General features: G+C 49.3%; 1 protein-coding gene across 1 annotated transcript in view; it reads right to left on the reverse strand.

Moving 5' to 3' along the window:
* Nucleotides 1-3927: 3927 nt before the first annotated feature.
* The window catches only part of LOC138283024 (E3 ubiquitin-protein ligase TRIM39-like), a 97861-nt gene continuing 77995 nt past the window's right edge, over nucleotides 3928-23793 (reverse strand). Inside the window, exons 4-5 of the mRNA XM_069221142.1 lie at nucleotides 5050-6115; nucleotides 3928-4446 (exon numbers count right to left, since the gene is read on the reverse strand). Of these exons, the coding sequence (XP_069077243.1) occupies nucleotides 5598-6115 (518 nt within the window). The 3' untranslated portion in view covers nucleotides 3928-4446; nucleotides 5050-5597. The remainder of the gene's footprint in view (nucleotides 4447-5049; nucleotides 6116-23793) is intronic.

The following is a 23793-nucleotide window of genomic DNA, read 5'->3' on the forward strand; positions in this document are numbered from 1 at the left end:
CAAGGCCAAGACCAGCCATGGCAAAGCACCGCTGAACAAGGCCAAGACCAGCCATGGCAAAGCACCGCTGAACAAGGCCAGGACCGCCATGGTGAAGACCACTGAACAGTCCATAGCCAGTCATGGCAAAGCATCGCTGAACAAGGCCAAGACCGCCATGGTGAAGACCGCTGAACAGTCCATAGCCAGCCATGGCTAAGCACCGCTGAACAGTCCATAGCCAGCCATGGCAAAGCACCGCTGAACAAGGCCAAGACCGCCATGGTGAAGACCGCTGAACAGGGCAAACAGCGTGTGGGTATGAAAAGGCCGCCACATCAGGCATCCTTCTCCCATGTGCAGCTGGGACAGTGACAGGACAGGAACTTTCACGGGGAGAGTCATCCAGTCTGGCCACCAGTCCCACCCAGTACCAGTTGAGAACTGCATCTACTTGCGTCAATGTGGCTTTGCACTCCCCAGGATGGCACAGTGGGCAAGCCACCCACTGTATAGACTTGAGAGACTGTGGCTTTGCACTCCCCAGGATGGCAAAGTGGGAAAGCCACCCACTGTATAGACTTGAGACTGTGGCTTTGCACTCCCCAGGATGGCACAGTGGGCAACCCACCCACTGTATAGACTTGAGAGACTGTGGCTTTGCACTCCCCAGGATACATCAATGGGCATGGAGCCCAGTTGTGGATCTGGCTTTGCAATCATCTGGCTGAGGTGCCCCCCCTTCCCTTCCCCCTGAGGTGCCTGTAGTGTTTCTATCTGATGCCCCGGCAGTGTTCTCTCGGATTTTGGTCGGGTATCTATTGTGGGCCTCGCCCATGCATTTTTGGGCTGTTGGTGCACGGACATTGTTGTGTACATATCTGCACTACTTCTTGTATTGTATATATAATAATGACAGATTTCGAGATATGATTCAGTATATTTTTATATGACATGTATATTGGCACATTACAATATTTTAACGGATCTCGCTTTGTCTTTGCATTTTTCCGGGGGAATTGTGGGTTGTTAATGTGATATTTTTTACTGCATTGGTGTGTATGTTGTAATCTGTGAGGGTGGGGGTGGGGGTGTTTGGTGGGTGTCCCCCTAACTTTTGCCTCCCCCCTCCCCCGTGTCGTAGATGCAGTACTCACCGGTATGTTCTGCACCTACGTCGCTGTTGTTCGTAGAGGAGCAGGAAGACAAGGGCAGGTAGGATTTGGAGTTTCGGCTCCATTGAGTCCTCGTTCCACGTGGAGTGTGTTGAGGTGAGCGTTTTCCCATAGCAAAAGCTGTTTCCGCCGTGTTTTTATCCACGGTGAATCCGCCCCGGAAAAGGTGGCGGACTGGTGTGTTGTAATAGTGTGGGCGGTACATTGTCTCCCGTCTGTCTTTTGGCGGTGACCGCCACGCTGTTTGTCTGTACCGCCGTGGCGGGCGAAGTGTTAAAGTGGCTGTCTTTGTTGGCGGTTACCGCCAGGGTCGTAATTCCCTTTTTTTGTCCGCCGGCCTGTTTGCGGTATTTCCGCAGCTTTAACACCGTCCGCCAGGGTCGTAATGACCACCTATGTCTCTTCAGATGATGGGATTGTGTTAATGGTATGTCTCTTCAGATGAATGCTGTGCTGATGGTATATCTCTTCAGAGGATGGGCTGTGCTGATGGTATGTCTCTTCAGATGATGGGCTCTGCTGATGATATGTCCCTTCAGAGGATGGCTGTGCTGATGGTATATTTCTTCGGATGCCTGGCGGTGCTGATGATATGTCCCTTCAGGTGATGGAGTGTGCTGTTGCTATGGCTCTTCAGATGATAGGCTCTGCTAACAGTGCATGTCTTCAGATAACGGGCTGTGATGATGGTACCTCTCTTCAGATGAGTGGTGCTGACGGTATGTCTCTTCAGATGAGGGGCTGTGCTGACGATATATCTCAAAGACAGAGACAAAGTAGTCCTGTTAATAATTCAGGCAGGACTAAAGCTTGTAATTTAACAAGCACTGGCAAAGCCAACAGCTCTAGATTTTTTCATTTGTAAGCCAGACCTACAAGTTTTACAAAAAATACAAACTAAATTTAAATTAAGGTGACGTGTTGTAGTCCCCAACCATTTTCCCTTTTACAGTCCATCTGTCCGTCACCACACTTTAAAGTCCACCCTCCTTTACCCCTGAATATATGTTACAGTCTCCCACCCCGCCTTGAGCCTAAAATGTGCACCTCTTGTCATTTCCCAAATGCCTGCCAGGCACAACTAATGGGCTCCTCTTTGCAGGACACAAAAGTATTTGAGACACTTTAGGCCACACTTGCGAGCATAACCAAAGGTCAGGGTGACGCGGTGAGTCCTCAAGGAAACTCTAAAATATATTCAGTTCTCCGTTGGGAATGTGGGCAACCACTGAAGAGGAGAGAACACATACACATCATGTAACACATAACATGTAACAGAGCAGAATTGAACCCCTTTTATTTGTAAACCATTTAAATTTGGGTCCTGGCCATTTCTGGGCACTGCTGTCTTTGGTTTACCCAGGATCACACATTGAGGTTAAATGGAAATGCTGCAACTGGTCTGTAGATCTAGTGATCCACATAGGAAGAGCTGTCACAGATGGCATTTCCTCACTCTCTGTGTGGTACTTCAGGGGCCTCTTAAACCCTGTTGATGTTTTGTGAAGCTTCACACATGTAGGGGTATTTAATGAACACAAGGAATCTTGGCCACTGGGATCCAATATGGAGTATTTCCAGTTGGCCTCTGTGCCCACTCAGTGCTTTTACTGTTGCGTCTCTGATAGGAGTCCTGCTAATGTTATAGTTTGACACAACTATGGCCAATAATAGGTTTTCTTTCAAATGTGCTAACTTAGCAATGACCTGGAGAGCCCTTCTCATACTCAGTGATGTCCAGTTTATAGAACATAGAGGCCTGATGTGCACATACACACAGTACTCCTCAGCAGATGCAGGGTTAAGAGTTCCCTCGTAGGGTGCAGTAATAACACTCTGGGGTCCAATGGAGATTTCTTCAGCATTTTTTGAGGCAGCTCTGGACCCGCGTCCCTGAGGCAGCCGGGTTTTAACTGACTCCAGGAACCAGAGGAATTCATGCCATGTATTTCTATCAGCTGACATTCTGGGTCAGACTAAAGATACAACGCAGAGCACTGATAGCCTCCATTTCACCTCTGGTGCTCTTGTCGATTCCAAAAGTATTACAGGGGAACAAACTGATGTGTTACATCTTCGAGAGACTACAGAATGGATTCATACGCGCCACTACAGACCCGTCTCTGAAGGGACCACTACTCAGACACAAAATGTGGATTAAAGTGCTTAAAATAAACAATTTTGCCAATATCTCTTTATATTCGTGAAACCCTTTATATTTCTAGCTTTAAAAAGTTAGCTTGTCTCTTAGTGACAGCAGTGAGACTACAGCTGTGTTTTTTAATGAAAGTATGCTAGTGCCATGCTGTGCCCTGGGCACTGTGTGTTACTACAGGGCACAAAGGATGGATGCCCTCTGATGGGCACTATCACGCAGCAGGTGATGGGTGTTTACAGGTATAATGATTGCATTCTGCCAGCTGAGTAGTGGATGCCTGAGGTGAAGCCCCAGTGGGGTTGTGCCAGTCCACATGTGCCGTGTGCAGGGACCAAGGTGTTTATAATGATTCCCACCCATTTGTCTGACAATAATAATTTCATCTAGCAACGAAAAGGTAGCAATGGCAAAATGAATGCACCTCCCATAAGTGTCCAGCAGTGCCTAGGTAGATTACACTTATTTCAGAGTGTCTACCAAGGGTGCTATATGGTTGTGTACCCCGCTACCCACAGGTAGAAATATGTATGATTAATACATAATACATTCAAACATTGCAACCAAAGCGCTCTCTTTGTTCAAACGTGTAGCACAGTCCATCGCATAAGTCCGTCCTGTGTTGCAAGATCTTCTTTTATTGTGAAAGTTCAATTCAATTCATATTCCCGTACAGTTCTTCATCACAGTTCTTCATGCTTGACAGCTAACACGTGTTTCATCACAAAGTGACTTTCTCACGGCTGTGGGGTATAGAAATGAACATATGCACCTGAACCAAGTGTCCATGGTGAGCACTGGCTGTTGTGTAAAGTGACTTCCCAACAAAAGGCAGTGACGTGCTGCACCAAGTGTCGTATGGAAATGTGTATAAAGATAGTGCAGCGTGTGCATCCAGTACGTGTGTAGAAATCCTAATGTGAGATGCAGTTCATACAAAGGCAGATATAGGTAATCAGAGGTCAGGACAGAGAATACCTTAAGTGTCCATAAAAGGGAATGATTGAAAGAGAATAATCAATGAGTCCACCATGAATAGTTTTTAGTGCTATTAGTGCCTGTACTGACCCCCTCCATAGCCCCTCCCCCTGCAGCTCCTACACCAGCCTCAGCTCTGCTCCTGGGGCGGGGGGGGGGCTCCTACACCATCCTCAGCTCTGCTCCTGGGGCGGGGGGGGGGGACCCCTACACCATCCTCAGCTCTGCTCCTGGGGCGGGGGGGTGGGGGGACCCCTACACCATCCTCAGCTCTGCTCCTGGGGCGGGGGGGGGGCTCCTACACCAGCCTCAGCTCTGCTCCTGGGGCGGGGGGGGTGGGGGGACCCCTACACCATCCTCAGCTCTGCTCCTGGGGCGGGGGGGGGGGGGGACCCCTACACCAGCCTCAGCTCTGCTCCTGGGGCGGGGGGGGGGGGGACCCCTACACCAGCCTCAGCTCTGCTCCTGGGGCGGGGGGGGGGGGGGGACCCCTACACCAGCCTCAGCTCTGCTCCTGGGGCGGGGGGGTGGGGGGACCCCTACACCAGCCTCAGCTCTGCTCCTGGGGCGGGGGGGGGGCTCCTACACCAGCCTCAGCTCTGCTCCTGGGGCGGGGGGGGGGGGCTCCTACACCAGCCTCAGCTCTGCTCCTGGGGCGGGGGGGGGCTCCTACACCATCCTCAGCTCTGCTCCTGGGGCGGGGGGGGGGGGGACCCCTACACCAGCCTCAGCTCTGCTCCTGGGGCGGGGGGGTGGGGGGACCCCTACACCAGCCTCAGCTCTGCTCCTGGGGCGGGGGGGGGGGCTCCTACACCAGCCTCAGCTCTGCTCCTGGGGCGGGGGGGTGGGGGGACCCCTACACCATCCTCAGCTCTGCTCCTGGGGCGGGGGGGGGGCTCCTACACCATCCTCAGCTCTGCTCCTGGGGCGGGGGGGGGGGGGGCTGCAGCTCCTATACCAGCCTCAGCTCTGCTCCTGGGGCGGGGGGGGGCTCCTACACCATCCTCAGCTCTGCTCCTGGGGCGGGGGGGGGGGACCCCTACACCAGCCTCAGCTCTGCTCCTGGGGCGGGGGGGGGGGGGCTCCTACACCAGCCTCAGCTCTGCTCCTGGGGCGGGGGGGGGCTCCTACACCATCCTCAGCTCTGCTCCTGGGGCGGGGGGGTGGGGGGACCCCTACACCAGCCTCAGCTCTGCTCCTGGGGCGGGGGGGGGGGGGGCTCCTACACCAGCCTCAGCTCTGCTCCTGGGGCGGGGGGGGGGGCTCCTACACCAGCCTCAGCTCTGCTCCTGGGGCGGGGGGGGGGGCTCCTACACCATCCTCAGCTCTGCTCCTCCCCTCCAAAAACAGAAGAAGGGGAAGAGTCTGCAACTGAAGGGGGTCCGGGGGAAAGTGTAGAGAAGCTCCATGGAGTCCGCATTGTACAGGGACAGCCGCCCCCCCTCGTAGTCCAGATACACCCCCAGGTTCAGGGGCTCGTCACGAGGGGACAGAAGGGTCTGAGGGGAGGTGAGAGCTGTGTATTCACCATAAAACCCACTCACAGCCCAGACCCCCCCCTCAGGTGACCATGTGATCCCTCTCTTCCTTTCCACAGACTCTGCTGCGACACCCACTCCCCATTCTCCCGGCTCCCCCAGCACCTGCACCTCCCAGTAATATCTGCCTGAGGTGAACCCCTCATTCCCCAGCACACAGGGATCACGAAAGGTGAATCTCTTGGGGGTGTCCACCAGGATCTGTTCTGTCCATGTCCCTCTCACACGTCTCCCTCCCTCAGACAGGCGGAGCTCAGGATGTGCTGTGTCTGGATCCAGAGTCACCATCACTGAAGAGAAGAGACTCAAAGTTAGAGATTTAAAGCTATATACATTTTATTTATACCATATATTCAGGTTCACAGGAGGCAAAACTATACAGCACCTCTCTAGAAGGAGCACTCACTGCACAATACACTGCACTACACAGCAACTACCTGGAAGGAGCTCACAATACAATACACTGCACTATACAGCACCTACCTCGAAGAAGCACACAGTACAATATACTGCACTATAGAAGGAGCACACCTCACAATACACTGCACTACACAGCACCTACCTGGGAGGAGCACACAGTGATTTACACTGCACTACACAGCATCTACCTGGAAGGAGCACACTGTACTGTGTAATACACTGCACTAACAGCACCTACCTGGAAGGAGCCCACTGTACTGAACAATACACTGCACTACACATCACCTACCTGGAAGTAGCACTTAGTACAATAAACTGCACCTACCTTTGAAGAGCACACTCTAATACGCTGCACTACACTGCACCTGCATGGAAGGAGCACACTGCACTACACAGCACCTACCTGCAAGGAGCACACAGTACAATACCCTGCATTGCACAGCGCCTACCTGGAAGGAGCATACTGTACAGTACAATACATTACACTAACAGCACCTACCTGGAAGGAGCACACTGTACTGTATAATACACTGCACTAGCAGAACCTACCTCTAAACAGCAAACTTCCAATACACTGCACACCACAGCACCTACCTGGAAGGAGCACACTATACTGTACAATACACTGCACTACACAACACCTACCTGTAAGGAGCACACTGTAATGTACAAAACACTGCACTACACTGCACCTACCTAAAAGGAGAACACTGTACTGTACAATGCACTGCACTACACCTACCTGGAAAGAGGACACTGTATAATACACTGCACTATAGAAGGAGAACACTGTCCTCTAGAATACACTGCACTACACAGCACCTACCTGGAAGGAGCAGACTGTACTGCACAATACACTGCACTACACAGTACCTACATTGAAGGAGCACACAGTACAATACAGTGCACTACACAGAACCTACCTGTAAGGGGCGCATTGTACTCTACAATATATTGCACTACACAGCACCCACTTGGAAGGAGCACACTGAACTATACAATACACTGCACTACACAGTACCTACTGTAAGGAGCCCACTACTGTACAATACACCGCACTACACAGCATGTACCTGTAAAGAACACACTGTACAATTCACTACACTACACAGCACATACTTGGAAGGAGCCATTGAACTGTACAATACACTGTACTGCGCTACACCTACCTGGAAGGAGCACACCGTACTGCACAATGCACTGGCCTAACCGCACCTATGTGGTTAGGAGCACACTGTACAGTACAATACACTGTACTAAAAAGCACCTACCTGGAAGGAACACACTGTACTGTACAATACACGGCAATACAACACACCTACTGGGAAGGAGCACACAGTGATTTACACTGCACTACACAGCATCTACCTGGAAGGAGCACACTGTACTGTGTAATACAATGCACTACACATCACCTACCTGGAAGTAGCACATAGTACAATAAACTGCACCTACCTTTAAAAAGCACACTCTAATACGCTGCGCTGCACCTGCATGGAATGAGCAGACTGTACTGTAGAATAAAATGCACTACACAGCACCGACCTGGAAGAAGCACAATGCACTGTACAATAGACTGCACTAACATCACCTACCCGGCAGGAGCACACTGTATTGTACAGTACAATGCACAAGCAGCAGCTACTTGCAAAGAGCACCATGTACACTACATTGCACTAGACAGCACTTACCTGGAAGGAGCACACTGTACTGTACAATACACTGCACTACACAGCACATACCTGGAAGGGGCACACAGTACTGTACAATACACTGCACCTACCTGGAAGAGGCACACTGTACTGTGCAATACACTGCACTACACATCATCTACCTGGAAGGAGCACACTGTAAAATACACTGCACTACACCACACCTACCTGGAAGGAGCACAAACAACAACACACTGCACTACACAGCACCTACGTGGAAGGAGCACACTGTACTGTACAATACATTACACAACATACCACCTACCTGGAAAGAGCACACTTTACTGTACAAAACATTGCACTACACAACACCTACCTGGAGGAACCACACTAGAAAACACTGTACTACACACTGAACTTACTGCACAATACACTGCACCACAAAAGACCTACCTGGCAGGAGCACACTGTATTGTACAGTACACTGCACAAGCAGCAGCTACCTGCAAATAGCACCCTGTACAATACACTGCACTACACAGCACATACCTGGAAGGAACACATAGTAGAATACACTGCACTATACTGCATCTACCTGGAACAACCACAATGTGCAATAAACTGCACTGCACAGCACCTACTTGGAAGGAGCACATTGTACTGTACAATACACTGCACTACACAGCACCTACATGGAAGGAGCATACTGTACTGGACAATACACTGCACTACACAGCACCTACCTGGAAGAAGCACACTGACCTGTACAATACACTGCACTAACAGAGCCTACCTGCACTACACAGCACCTACCTGGAAGGAGCACACTGTACAATACACTGCACTACACCGCACATATCTGGAAGTAGAACACAGTACACTATACTGCACGACACAGCATGTGCCTGCAAGGAGCAGACTATACAATACACTGCACTACACATAACTTACCTGGAAGGAGCACAGTGTACTGTACAATACACTGCACTACACAGCAGCTACCTAGAACGGGCACACTGTACTGTACAATACACTACACTACAGAGCACCTACCTGGAAAACCCACACTGTAGAATAAACTGCACTACACAGCACCTACCTGGAAAACCCACACTGTAGAATAAACTGCACTACACAGCACCTACCTGGAAGGAGCACACTGTATTTTACAATACACTGCACTAACCAGCACCAACCTGGAAGGAGCACACTGTACTGTACAATACACTCCACTAACAGCACCTACCTGGAAGGAGCACACTGTACTGTACAATACACCGCACTAGCAGCACCTATCCTGTAAAGAGCACTCTGTAGAATACACTGCAGTACACAGCACATACCTGGAAGGAGCACACTGTACTGTACTATACACTGTACTACACCGCACCTACCTGGAAGGAGCCCATTGTACTGTACAATACACTGCACTACATCACACCTTCCCTGAACGGAGTACACTGTACTGTACAATGCACTTCACTACACAGCACCTACCTGGAAGGAGCACACTGTACTGTATACTACACTGGCCTAACAGCACCTACCAGATTAGGAGCACACTGTACCGTACAATACACTGCACTACACAGCACCTACCTGGAAGGAGCACGCTGTACTGAACAATACACTCCACTACACAGCACCTACTGGGAAGGAGCAGTGATTTACACTGCACTACACAGCGTCTACCTGAAAGGAGGAGACAATACAATACACTGCACTACACAGCACCTACCTGGAAGGAGCACACTGTACTGTAGAAAACAATGGACTACACAGCACCTACCTGGAAGGAGCACACTGTACTTACTGCAAAATACACTGCACACCACAGCACCTATCTGGAAGGAGCACACTGTACTGTACAATACATTGCACTACACAGCACCTACCTAAAAGGAGCACACTGTACTGTACAATCCACTGCACTACACCTACCTGGAAGGAGGACACTGTATAATACACTGCACTATAGAAGGAGAACACTGTCCTCTAGAATACACTGCACTACACAGCACCTACCTGGAAGGAGCAGACTGTACTGCACAATACACTGCACTACACAGTACCTACCTTGAAGGAGCACACAGTACAATACAGTGCACTATACAGAACCTACCTGTAAGGGGTGCATTGTACTGTACAATATATTGCACTATATAGCACCTATCTGGATGGAGCACACTGTACTGTACAATATACTGCACTACACAGCACCTACTTGGAAGGAGCACAGTGTACTATACAATACACTGCACTACACAGTACCTACTGTATGGAGCCCACTACTGTACAATGCACCGCACTACACAGCATGTACCTGTAAAGAGCACACTGTACAATTCACTGCACTACACAGCACATACTTGGAAGGAGCCATTGAACTGTACAATGCACTGTACTACACTACACCTACCTGGAAGGAGCACATTGTACTGCACAATACACTGGCCTAACCGCACCTATGTGGTTAGGAGCACACTGTACAGTACAATACACTGTACTAAAAAGAACCTACCTGGAAGGAACACACTGTACTGTACAATACACGGCAATACAACACACCTACTGGGAAGGAGCACACAGTGATTTACACTGCACTTCACAGCATCTACCTGGAAGGAGCACACTGTACTGTGTAATGCACTGCAGTAACAGCACCTACCTGGAAGGAGCACACTCTACTGAACAATACACTGCACTATACAGCACCTACCTGGAAGGAGCACATAGTACAATAAACTGCACCTACCTTTAAAGAGCACACTGCAATACTCTGCACTACACTGCACCTGCATGGAAGGAGCAGACTGTACTACACAGCACCTACCTGGAAGGAGCAGACTGTACTGTAGAACAAAATGCACTACACAGCACGGACCTGGAAGAAGCACACTGCACTGTACAATAGACTGCACTAACATCACCTACCTGGCAGGAGCACACTGTATTGTTCAGTACAATGCACAAGCAGCAGCTACTTACAAAGAGCACCATGTACACTACATTGCACTAGACAGCACTTACCTGGAAGGAGCACACTGTACTGTACAATACACTGCACTACACAGCACATACCTGGAAGGGGCACACAGTACTGTACAATACACTCGACCTACCTGGAAGAAGCACACTATACTGTGCAATACACTGCACTACACATCATCTACCTGGAAGGAGCACACTGTAAAATACACTGCACTACACCACGCCTACCTGGAAGGAGCACACACTACAACACACTGCACTACACAGCACCTACGTGGAAGGAGCACACTGTACTGTACAATACATTACACAACATACCACCTACCTGGAAAGAGCACACTTTACTGTACAAAACATTGCACTACACAACACCTACCTGGAAGAACCACACTAGAAAACACTGTACTACACACTGAACTTACTGCACAATACACTGCACCAGACAAGACCTACCTGGCAGGAGCACACTGTATTGTACAGTACACTGCAAAAGCAGCAGCTACCTGCAAATAGCACCCTGTACAATACACTGCACTACACAGCACATACCTGGAAGGAACACATAGTAGAATACACTGCACTATACTGCATCTACCTGGAACAACCACAATGTGCAATAAATTGCACTCCACAGCACCTACCTGGAAGGAGCACACTGTACTGTACAATACACTGCACTAACAGAACCTACCTGCACTACACAGCACCTACCTGGGAGTCGCACACTGTACAATACACTGCACTACACCGCACATACCTGGAAGTAGAACACAGTACAATATACTGCACTACACAGCATGTACCTGCAAGGAGCAGACTATACAATTCACTGCACTACACAGAACTTACCTGGAAGGAGCACAGTGTACTGTACAATACAATGCACTACACCGCAGCTACCTAGAACAAGCACACTGTACTGTACTGTACAATACACTGCACTACAGAGCACCTACCTGGAAAACACGCACTGTAGAATAAACTGCACTGCACAGCACCTACCTGGAAAACCCACACTGTAGAATAAACTGCACTACACAGCACCTACCTGGAAGGAGCACACTGTATTTTACAATACACTGCACTAACCAGCACCTACCTGGAAGGAGCACACTGTACTGTACAATACACTCCACTAACAGCACCTACCTGGAAGGAGCACACTGTACTGTACAATACACTGCAGTACACCACACCTACCTGGAAGGAGCCCATTGTACTGTACAATACACTGCACTACATCACACCTTCCCTGAACGGAGTGCACTGTACTGTACAAAGCACTTCACTACACAGCACCTACCTGGAAGGAGCACACTGTACTGTATACTACACTGGCCTAACAGCACCTACCAGGTTAGGAGCACACTGTACCGTACAATACACTGCACTACACAGCACCTACCTGGAAGGAGCACGCTGTACTGAACAATACACTCCACTACACAGCACCTACTGGGAAGGAGCACACAGTGATTTACACTGCACTACACAGCATCTACCTGAAAGGAGGAGACTATACAATACACTGCACTACAAAGCACCTACCTGGAAGGAGCACACTGTACTGTAGAAAACACTGCACTACACAGCACCTACCTGGAAGGAGCACACTGTACTTACTGCAAAATGCACTGCACTACACAGCACCTACCTGGCAGGAGCACACTGTATTATACAGTACACTGCACAAGCAGCAGCTACCTGCAAAGAGCACCCTTTACACTACATTGCAGTACACAGCACTTACCTGGAAGGAGCACACTGTACTGTGCAATACAATGCACTACACTACACAGCACATACCTGGAAGGAACACATAGTAGAATAAACTGCACTATACTGCATCTACCTGGAAGGACCACAATGTGCAATGAACTGCACTCCACAGCACGTACCTGGAAGGAGCACGGTGTACTGTACAATACACTGCATTACACAGCACTTACCTGGAAGGTGCAAACTGTACTGGATAATACACATGCACTACACAGCACCTACCTGGAAGCAGCATACTGTAATTTACAATACACTGCACTAACATAACCTACCTGCACTACACAGCACCTACCAAGAATGAGCACACTGTATTGTACTATACACTGCACTACACAGCACCTACCTGGAAGGAGCACACTGTACAATACACTGCACTACACCGCACCTACCTGGAAGGAGAACACAGTACAATACACTGCACTACACAGCATGTACCTGGAAGGAGCATACTATACAATACACTAGACTACACAGAACTTACCTGGAAGGAGCACACTGTACTGTACAATACACGTCACTACACAGCACCTACCTGGAAGAACCACACTGTAGAATAAACTGCATTACATAGCACCTACCTGGAAGGAGCACACTGTACTGTACAATACACTGCACTACACAGCACCTACCTGGAAGGGGCACACTGTACTATACAATACACTGCAATACACAGCACCTACCTGGAAGGAGCACAATGTACAGTGCAATACACTGCACTAAACCACACCTACATGGAAGGAGCGCACAGTACAACACATTGCACTACACAGCATCTACCTGGAAGGAGCACACTATACAATACACTACACCACACCAACATGGAAGGCGCACACAGTACAACACACTGCACTACACATCATCTACCTGGAAAGAGCACACTATACAATACACTGCACTACACCACACCTACCTGGAAGGAGAAAACTGTACTGTACAATACACTACACAACACACCATCTACCTGAAAGGAGCACACTGTACTTTACAATACACTGCACTAACCAGCACCTACCTGGAAGGAGCACACTGTACTGTACAATACACTGCACTAACAGAACCTACCTGCACTACACAGCACCTACCAAGAAGGAGCACACTGTACTGTACAATACACTGCACTACACAGCAGCTACCTAGAACAAGCACACTGTACTGTACAATACACTGCACTACATAGCACCTACCTGGAAAACCCACACTGTAGAATAAACTGCACTACACAGCACCTACCTGGAAGGAGCACACTGTACTTTACAATACACTGCACTAACCAGCACCTACCTGGAAGGAGCACACTGTACAATACACTCCACCAACAGAACATACCTGCACTACACAGCAGCTACCTAGAACAAGCACACTGTACTGTACAATACACTGCACTACACAGCACCTACCTGGAAACCCGCACTGTAGAATAAACTGCACTACACAGCACCTACCTGGAAGGAACACACTGTACTTTACAATACACTGCACTAACCAGCACCTACCTGGAAGGAGCGGACTGTACTGTACAATACACTGCACTAACAGAACCTACCTGCACTACACAGCACCTACCAAGAAGGAGCACACTGTATTGTTCTATACACTGCACTACACAGCACCTACCTGGAAGTAGCACACTGTACAATACACTGCACTACACCACACATACCTGGAAGGAGAACACAGTACAATACACTGCACTACACAGCATGTACCTGGAAGGAGCAGACTATACAATACACTACACTACACAGAACTTACCTGGAAGCAGCACAGTGTACTGTACAATACACTGCACTACACAGCAGCTACCTAGAAGGAGCACACTGTACTGTACAATACACTGCACTACACAGCACCTACCTGGAAGGGGCACACTGTACTATACAATACACAGCACCTACCTGGAAGGAGCACACTGTACAGTGCAATGCACTGCACTCCACCACACCTACATGGAAGGAGCACACAGTACGACACACTGCACTACACAGCATCTACCTGGAAGGAGCACACTTTACTATACACTGCACTACACTACACCTACCTGGAAGGAGCAAACTGTACTGTACAATACACTACACAACAAACCATCTACCTGGAAGAAGCACACTTTACTGTACAAAACACTGCACTACACAACACCTACCTGGAAGGACTACACTAGAAAACACTGTACTACACATCACCTACCTGGAAGGGGCACACTGTACTTACTGCACAATACACTGCACTACACAAGACCTACCTGGCAGGAGCACACTGTATTGTACAGTACACTGCACAAGCAGCAGCTACCTGCAAAGAGCCCCCTTTATATCACAACACTTACCTGGATGGAGCACACTGTACTATACAAAACACTGCACTATACAGCACCTACCTGGAAGGACCATACTAGAAAACACTGTACTACATATCACCTACCTGGAAGGAGCACACTGTACTGCACAATACAATGCACTACACAGCACCTACATGGAAGGAGCACACTGTACTGTGCAATACACTGCACCACACAGCACAGTTGGAAGCAGAATACTGTACAATACACTGCACTACACCGCACATACCTGGAAGGAGAACACAGTACAATATACTGCACTACACAGCATGTACCTGGAAGGAGCAGACTATACAATACACTGCACCAAACTTACCTGGAAGGAGCACAGAGTACTGTACAATACACTGCACTACACAGCAGCTACCTAGAACGAGCACACTGTACTGTACAATACACTGCACTACAAAGCACCTACCTGGAAAACCCACACTGTAGAATAAACTGCACTACATAGCACCTACCTGGAAGGAGCACACTGTACTGTACAATACACTGCACTAACCAGAACCTACCTGGAATGAACACACTGTAATGTACAATACACTGCACTACACAACACCTACCTGGAAGGAACACACTGTACTGTACAATAAACCACACTAGCAGCACCTATCCTATAAAGAGCACTCTGTAAAATACACTGCACTACACAGCACATACCTGGAATGAGCACACACTACTGTACTATACACTGTACTACACTGCAGCTACCTGGAAGGAGACCATTGTACTGTACAATACACTGCACTACATCACACCTTCCCTGAATGGAGCACACTGTACTATACAATGCACTGCACTACACAGCTCCTACCCGGAAGGAGCACACTGGACTGTATAATACATAGGCCCAACAGCAGCTACCAGGTTAGGAGCACACTGTCCTGTACAATACAGTGCACCTACCTGGAAGGAGCACAGTGTACTGTACAATACACTGCACTACACAGCACCTACTGGGAAGGAGCACACAGTGACTTACACTGCACTACACAGCATCTACCTAAAAGGAGCAGACTATACATACACTGCACTACACCGCACATATCTGGAAGGAGAACACAGTACAATATACTGCACTACACAGCATGTACCTGGAAGGAGCAGACTATACAATACACTGCACCAAACTTACCTGGAAGGAGCACAGTGTACTGTACAATACACTGCACTACACAGCAGCTACCTAGAACTAACACACTGTACAATACACTGCACTACAAAGCACCTACCTGGAAAACCCACACTGTAGAATAAACTGCACTACATAGCACCTACCTGGAAGGAGCACACTGTACTGTACAATACACTGCACTAACCAGAACCTACCTGGAATGAACACACTGTAATGCACAATACACTGCACTACACAACACCTACCTGGAAGGAACACACTGTACTGTATAATACACCACACTAGCAGCACCTATCCTGTAAAGAGCACTCTGTAAAATACACTGCACTACACAGCACATACCTGGAAGGAGCACACACTACTGTACTATACACTGTACTACACTGCAGCTACCTGGAAGGAGACCATTGTACTGTACAATACACTGCACTACATCACACCTTCCCTGAATGGAGCACACTGTACTATACAATGCACTGCACTACACAGCACCTACCTGGAAGGAGCACACTGGACTGTATAATACACAGGCCCAACAGCAGCTACCAGGTTAGGAGCACACTGTCCTGTACAATACAGTGCACCTACCTGGAAGGAGCAAAGTGTACTGTACAATACACTGCACTACACAGCACCTACTGGGAAGGAGCACACAGTGACTTACACTGCACTACACAGCATCTACCTGAAAGGAGCAGACAATACAGTACACTGCACTACACAGCACCTACCTGGAAGGAGCACACTGTACATACTGCACAATACACTGCACTACACAGCACCTACTTGGCGGGAGCAAACTGTATTGTACAGTACACTGCACAAGCAGCAGCTACCTGCAAAGAGCACCCTGCACATAGCATTGCACTACATAGCACTTACCTGGAAGGAGCTCACTGTACTGTGCAATACACTGCACTACACAGCACCTACCTTGAAGGGGCACACTGTACTGTGCAATACACTGCAATACACAGCACCTACCTGGAAGGTGCACACTGTACTGTGCAATACACTACACTACACAGCACCTAACTGGAAGGAGTACACTGTACAATACACTGCCCTGCACCGCACCTACCTGGAAGGAGCACACAGTACAACACATTGTACTCCATAGCATCTAGCCGGAAGGAGCAGACTACAATACACTGCACTTTACAGCACCTACGTGGAAGGAGCAAACTATACTGTACAATACACTGCACTGCATCACACCTTCCCTGAATGGAGCACACTGTACTATACAATGCACTACACAGCACCTACCTGGAAGGAGCACACTGGCCTGTATAATACACAGGCCCAACAGCAGCTACCAGGTTAGGAGCACACTGTTCTGTACAATACAGTGCACCTACCTGGAAGGAGCACAGTGTACTGTACAATACACTGCACTACACAGCACCTACCTGGCGGGAGCACACTGTATTGTACAGTACACTGCACAAGCAGCAGCTACTTGCAAAGAGCACCCTGCACATAGCATTGCACTACACAGCACTTACCTGGAAGGAGGTCACTGTACTGTGCAATACACTGCACTACACAGCACCTACCTGGAAGGGGCACACTGTACGGTGCAATACACTGCAATACTCAGCACCTACCTGGAAGGAGCACACTGTACTGAGCAGACTATACAATACAATGCACTTTACAGCACCTACGTGGAAGGAGCAAACTATACTGTACAATACATTACACAACACCACCTACCTCGAAGGAGCACACTGTACTGTACAAAACACTGCACTATACAGCACCTACCTGGAAGGACCATACTAGAAAACACTGCACTACATATCACCTACCTGAAAGGAACACACTGTACTGCACAATACAATGCACTACAAAGCACCTACCTGGAAGGAACACATAGTAAAATAAACTGTCCCCATCTACTTGGAAGGACCACAATGTGCAATAAACTACACTCCACAGCACCTACCTGGAAGGAGCACAGTGTAATGTACAATACACTGCACTACACAGCACCTACTGGGAAGGAGCACACAGTGACTTACACTGCACTACACAGCATCTACCTGAAAGAAGCAGACTATACAATACACTGCACAACACATCACCTACCGAGAAGGAGCACACTGTACTTACTGCACAATATACTGCACTACACAGCACCTACCTGGTGGGAGCCCACTGTATTGCACAGTACACTGCACAAGCAGCAGCTACCTGCAAAGAGCACCCTGTACACTGCATTGCACTACACAGCACTTACCTGGAAGGAGCGTACTGTACTGCGCAATACACTGCACTACACAGCACCTACCTGGAAGGGGCACACTGTACTGTGCAATACACTGCAATACACAGCACCTACCTGGAAGGAGCACAATGTACTGTGCAATACACTACACTACACAGCACCTAACTGGAAGGATCACACTGTACAATAGTCTGCACTGCACCGCACCTACCTGGAAGGAGCACACACTACAACACACTGTACTACACTGCATCTACCTGGAAGGAGTAGACTATACAATACACTGCACTTTACAGCACCTACGTGGAAGGAGCAAACTGTACTGTACAATACACTACACAACACCACCTACCTCGAAGGAGCACACTGTACTGTACAAAACACTGCACTATACAGCACCTACCTGGAAGGACCATACTAGAAAACACTAGTATTTTCACTGCACCTGGAAGGAGCACACTGAACTGCACAAAACAATACACTACTGTAGGAAAGTACCATCTTGCCTGGCATGTTACCCCCATTTTTCACTGTATATATGTTGTTTTAGTTGTATGTGTCACTGGGACCCTGCCAGCCAGGGCCCCAGTGCTCATAAGTGTGCCTGACTGTGTTACCTGTGTTATGACTAACTGTCTCACTGAGGCTCTGCTATACAGAACCTCAGTGGTTATGCTCTCTCATTACTTTCCAAATTGTCACTAACAGGCTAGTGACCAATTTTACCAATTCACATTGGCATACTGGAACACCCTTATAATTCCCTAGTATATGGTACTGAGGTACCCAGGGTATAGGGTTCCAGGAGATCCCTATGGGCTGCAGCATTTCTTTTGCCACCCATAGGGAGCTCTGACAATTCTTACACAGGCCTGCCACTGCAGCCTGAGTGAAATAATGCACACATTCTTTCACAGCCATTTTCACTGCACTTAAGTAACTTATAAGTCACCTATATGTCTACCCTTTACTTAGTAAAGGTTGGGTGCTAAGTTACTTAGTGTGTGGGCACCCTGGCACTAGCCAGAGTGCTCCCACATCGTTCAGGGCAAATTCCCCGGACTTTGTGAGTGCGGGGACACCATTACACGCGTGCACTACACATTGGTCACTACCTATGTGTAGCTTCACAATGGTAACTCCAAATATGTCCATGTACCATGTCTAAGTTCATGGAATTGCCCCCTCTATGCCATCCTGGCATTGTTGGCACAATCCCATGATCCCACGGGTCTGTAGCTCAGACCTGGGTACTGCCAAACTGCCTTTTCAGGGGTTTCACTGCAGCTGCTGCTGCTGCCAACCCCTCAGACAGGTTTCTGCCCTCCTGGGGTCCAGCCAGGCTTGGCCCAGGAAGGCAGAACAAAGGACTTCCTCAGAGAGAGGGTATTACACCCTCTCCCTTTGGAAAAAGGTGTGAAGGCAGAGGAGGAGTAGCCTCACCTAGCCTCTGGAAATGCTTTCATGGGCACAGATGGTGCCCATTTCTGCATAAGCCAGTCTACACCGGTTCAGGGACCCCTCAGCCCTGCTCTGGCGCGAAACTGGACAAAGGAAAGGGGAGTGACTACTCCCCTGACCTGCACCTCCCAGGGGAGGTGCCCAGAGCTCCTCCAGTGTGCTCCAGACCTCTGCCATCTTGGAAACAGAGGTGCTGCTGGCACACTGGAATGCTCTGAGTGGCCAGGGCCAGCAGGTGACGTCAGAGACTCCTTCTGATAGGCTCCTTCAGGTGTTGCTAGCCTATCCTCTCTCCTAAGTAGCCAAACCCTCTTTTCTGGCTGTAGGAGGCTGGACTGGCTTGTAGTGAGTACCAAGGGGTACTTGCACCTTGCACCAGGCCCAGTTATCCCTTATTAGTGTATAGGGTGTCTAGCAGCTTAGGCTGATAGATAATGGTAGCTTAGCAGAGCAGCTTAGGCTGAACTAGGAGACGTGTGAAGCTACTACAGTACCACTTAGTGTCATATGCACAATATCATAAGAAAACACAATACACAGTTATACTAAAAATAAAGGTACTTTATTTTTATGACAATATGCCAAAGTATCTTAGTGTGTACCCTCAGTGAGAGGATAGGAAATATACACAAGATATATATACACAATAGCAAAAATATGCAGTATAGTCTTAGAAAACAGTGCAAACAATGTATAGTTACAATAGGATGCAATGGGGAAACATAGGGATAGGGGCAACACAAACCATATACTCCAGAAGTGGAATGCGAACCACGAATGGACCCCAAACCTATGTGACCTTGTAGAGGGTCGCTGGGACTATTAGAAAATAGTGAGAGTTAGCAAAATAACCCTCCCCAAGACCCTGAAAAGTGAGTGCAAAGTGCACTAAAGTTCCCCTAAGGACAAAATAGTCGTGTTAGAGGGAAAATGCAAGGAAAACACAAATCAGCAATGCAACAACGATGGATTCCTCACTGAGGGTACCTGTGGAACAAGGGGACCAAGTCCAAAAGTCACAAGCAACTCGGAGATGGGCAGATGCCCAAGAAATGCCAGCGGTTGGTGCAAAGAAGCTCTTACTAGGCTGAAGAATTGTGAATACTGCAGGAACGACAAGGGCTAGAGACTTCCCCTTTGGAGGATGGATCCCCCACGCCTTGGAGAGTCGTGCAGAAGTGTTTTCCCGCCGGATGGACGCCAACAAGCCTTGCTACACGCAAATCGTGCGTTTGGCGTTTTTGGACGCTGCTGGGGCCCAGGAGGTCGCAAATTGGACCTGCAGAGAGAGGGGACGTCGAGCAAGACAAAGAGCCCTCACTGAAGCAGGTAGCACCCGGAGAAGTGCCAGAAACAGGCACTACGAGGATGCGTGAAACGGTGCTCGCCGAAGTTGCACAAAGGAGTCCCACGTCGCCGGAGACCAACTTAGAAAGTCGTGCAATGCAGGTTAGAGTGCCGTGGACCCAGGCTTGGCTGTGCACGAAGGATTTCCGCCGGAAGTGCACAGGGGCCGGAGTAGCTTGCAAAGTCGGGGTTCCCAGCAATGCAGCCCAGCGAGGTGAGGCAAGGACTTACCTCCACCAAACTTGGGCTGAAGAGTCACTGGACTGTGGGGGTCACTTGGACGGTGTCGCTGGATTCGAGGGACCTCGCTCGTCGTGCTGAGAGGAGACCCAAGGGACCGGTAATGCAGCTTTTTGGTGCCTGCGGTTGCAGGGGGAAGATTCCGTCGACCCACGGGAGATTTCTTCGGAGCTTCTGGTGCAGAGAGGAGGCAGACTACCCCCACAGCATGCACAAGCAGGAAAACAGTCAAGAAGGCGGCAGGATCAGCGTTACAGAGTTGCAGTAGTCGTCTTTGCTACTATGTTGCAGGTTTGCAGGCTTCCAGCGCGGTCAGCGGTCGATTCCTTATCAGAAGGTGAAGAGAGAGATGCAGAGGAACTCGGCTGAGCTCATGCATTCGTTATCTAAAGTTTCCCCAGAGACAGAGACCCTAAATAGCCAGAAAAGAGGGTTTGGCTACCTAGGAGAGAGGAAAGGCTACTAACACCTGAAGGAGCCTATCACAAGGAGTCTCTGACGTCACCTGGTGGCACTGGCCACTCAGAGCAGTCCAGTGTGCCAGCAGCACCTCTGTTTCCAAGATGGCAGAGGTCTGGAGCACACTGGAGGAGCTCTGGACACCTCCCAGGGGAGGTGCAGGTCAGGGGAGTGGTCACTCCCCTTTCCTTTGTCCAGTTTCGCGCCAGAGAAGGGGCTAAGGGGTCCCTGAACCGGTGTAGACTGGCTTATGCAGAATTGGGCACATCTGTGCCCAACAAAGCATTTCCAGAGGCTGGGGGAGGCTACTCCTCCCCTGCCTTCACACCATTTTCCAAAGGGAGAGGGTGTCACACCCTCTCTCAGAGGAAGTTCTTTGTTCTGCCATCCTGGGCCAGGCCTAGCTGGACCCCAGGAGGGCAGCTGCCTGTCTGAGGGGTTGGCAGCAGCAGCAGCTGCAGAGAAACCCCAGGAAGGGCAGTCTGGCAGTACCAGGGTCTGTGCTACAGACCACTGGGATCATGGAATTGTACCAACAATGCCAGGATGGCATAGAGGGGGCAATTCCATGATCATAGACATGTTACATGGCCATATTCGGAGTTACCATGGTGAAGCTACATATAGGTAGTGACCTATATGTAGTGCACGCGTGTAATGGTGTCCCCGCACTCACAAAGTTCACTGAATTGGCTCTGAACAATGTGGGGGCACCTTGGCTAGTGCCAGGGTGCCCTCACACTAAGTAACTTTGCACCTAACCTTTACCAGGTAAAGGTTAGACATATAGGTGACTTATAAGTTACTTAAGTGCAGTGTAAAATGGCTGTGAAATAACGTGGACGTTATTTCACTCAGGCTGCAGTGGCAGGCCTGTGTAAGATTTGTCAGAGCTCCCTATGGGTGGCAAAAGAAATTCTGCAGCCCATAGGGATCTCCTGGAACCCCAATACCCTGGGTACCTCAGTACCATATACTAGGGAATTATAAGGGTGTTCCAGTAAGCCAATGTAAATTGGTAAAAATGGTCACTAGCCTGTTAGTGACAATTTAGAAAGAAATGAGAGAGCATAACCACTGAGGTTCTGATTAGCAGAGCCTCAGTGAGACAGTTAGTCACTACACAGGTAACACATTCAGGCACACTTATGAGCACTGGGGCCCTGGGTTACCAGGGTCCCAGTGACACATACAACTAAAACAACATATATACAGTGAAAAATGGGGGTAACATGCCAGGCAAGATGGTACTTTCCTACACTGGCTATTTAGGGTCTCTGCTTTGGGGAATTCCTTAGATAACGAATGCAAGAGCTCATCAGAGTTCCTCTGCATCTCACTCTTCACCTTCTGCTAAGGAATCGACTGCTGCCCGCGCTGGAAGCCTGCAAAACTGCAACAAAGTAGCAAAGACGACTACTGCAACTCTGTAACGCTGATCCTGCCGCCTTCTCGACTGTTTTCCTGGTGGTGCATGCTGTGGGGGTAGTCTGCCTCCTCTCTGCACTAGAAGCTCCGAAGAAATCTCCCGTGGGTCGACGGAATCTTCCCCCTGCAACCGCAGGCACCAAAGAACTGCATTACCGGTACTCTGGGTCTCCTCTCAGCACGACGAGCGAGGTCCCTTGATTCCAGCAACTCTGTCCAAGTGACTCCCACAGTCCAGTGACTCTTCAGTCCAAGTTTTGTGAAGGTAAGTCCTTGCCTCCCCACGCCAGACTGCATTGCTGGGAACCGCATCTTTTGCAGCTACTCCGGCCTCTGTGCACTTCCAGCGGAAATCCTTTGGGCACAGCCAAGCCTGGGTCCACGGCACTCTAACCTGCATTGCACGACTTTCTAAGTTGTCCTCCGGCGGCGTGGGACTCCTTTGTGCAACTTCGGGTGAGCACCGTTTCACTCCTCTTCGTAGT

The sequence above is a fragment of the Pleurodeles waltl genome, chromosome 2_2, assembly GCF_031143425.1.
Source record: "Pleurodeles waltl isolate 20211129_DDA chromosome 2_2, aPleWal1.hap1.20221129, whole genome shotgun sequence".
Taxonomy (NCBI): domain Eukaryota; kingdom Metazoa; phylum Chordata; class Amphibia; order Caudata; family Salamandridae; genus Pleurodeles; species Pleurodeles waltl.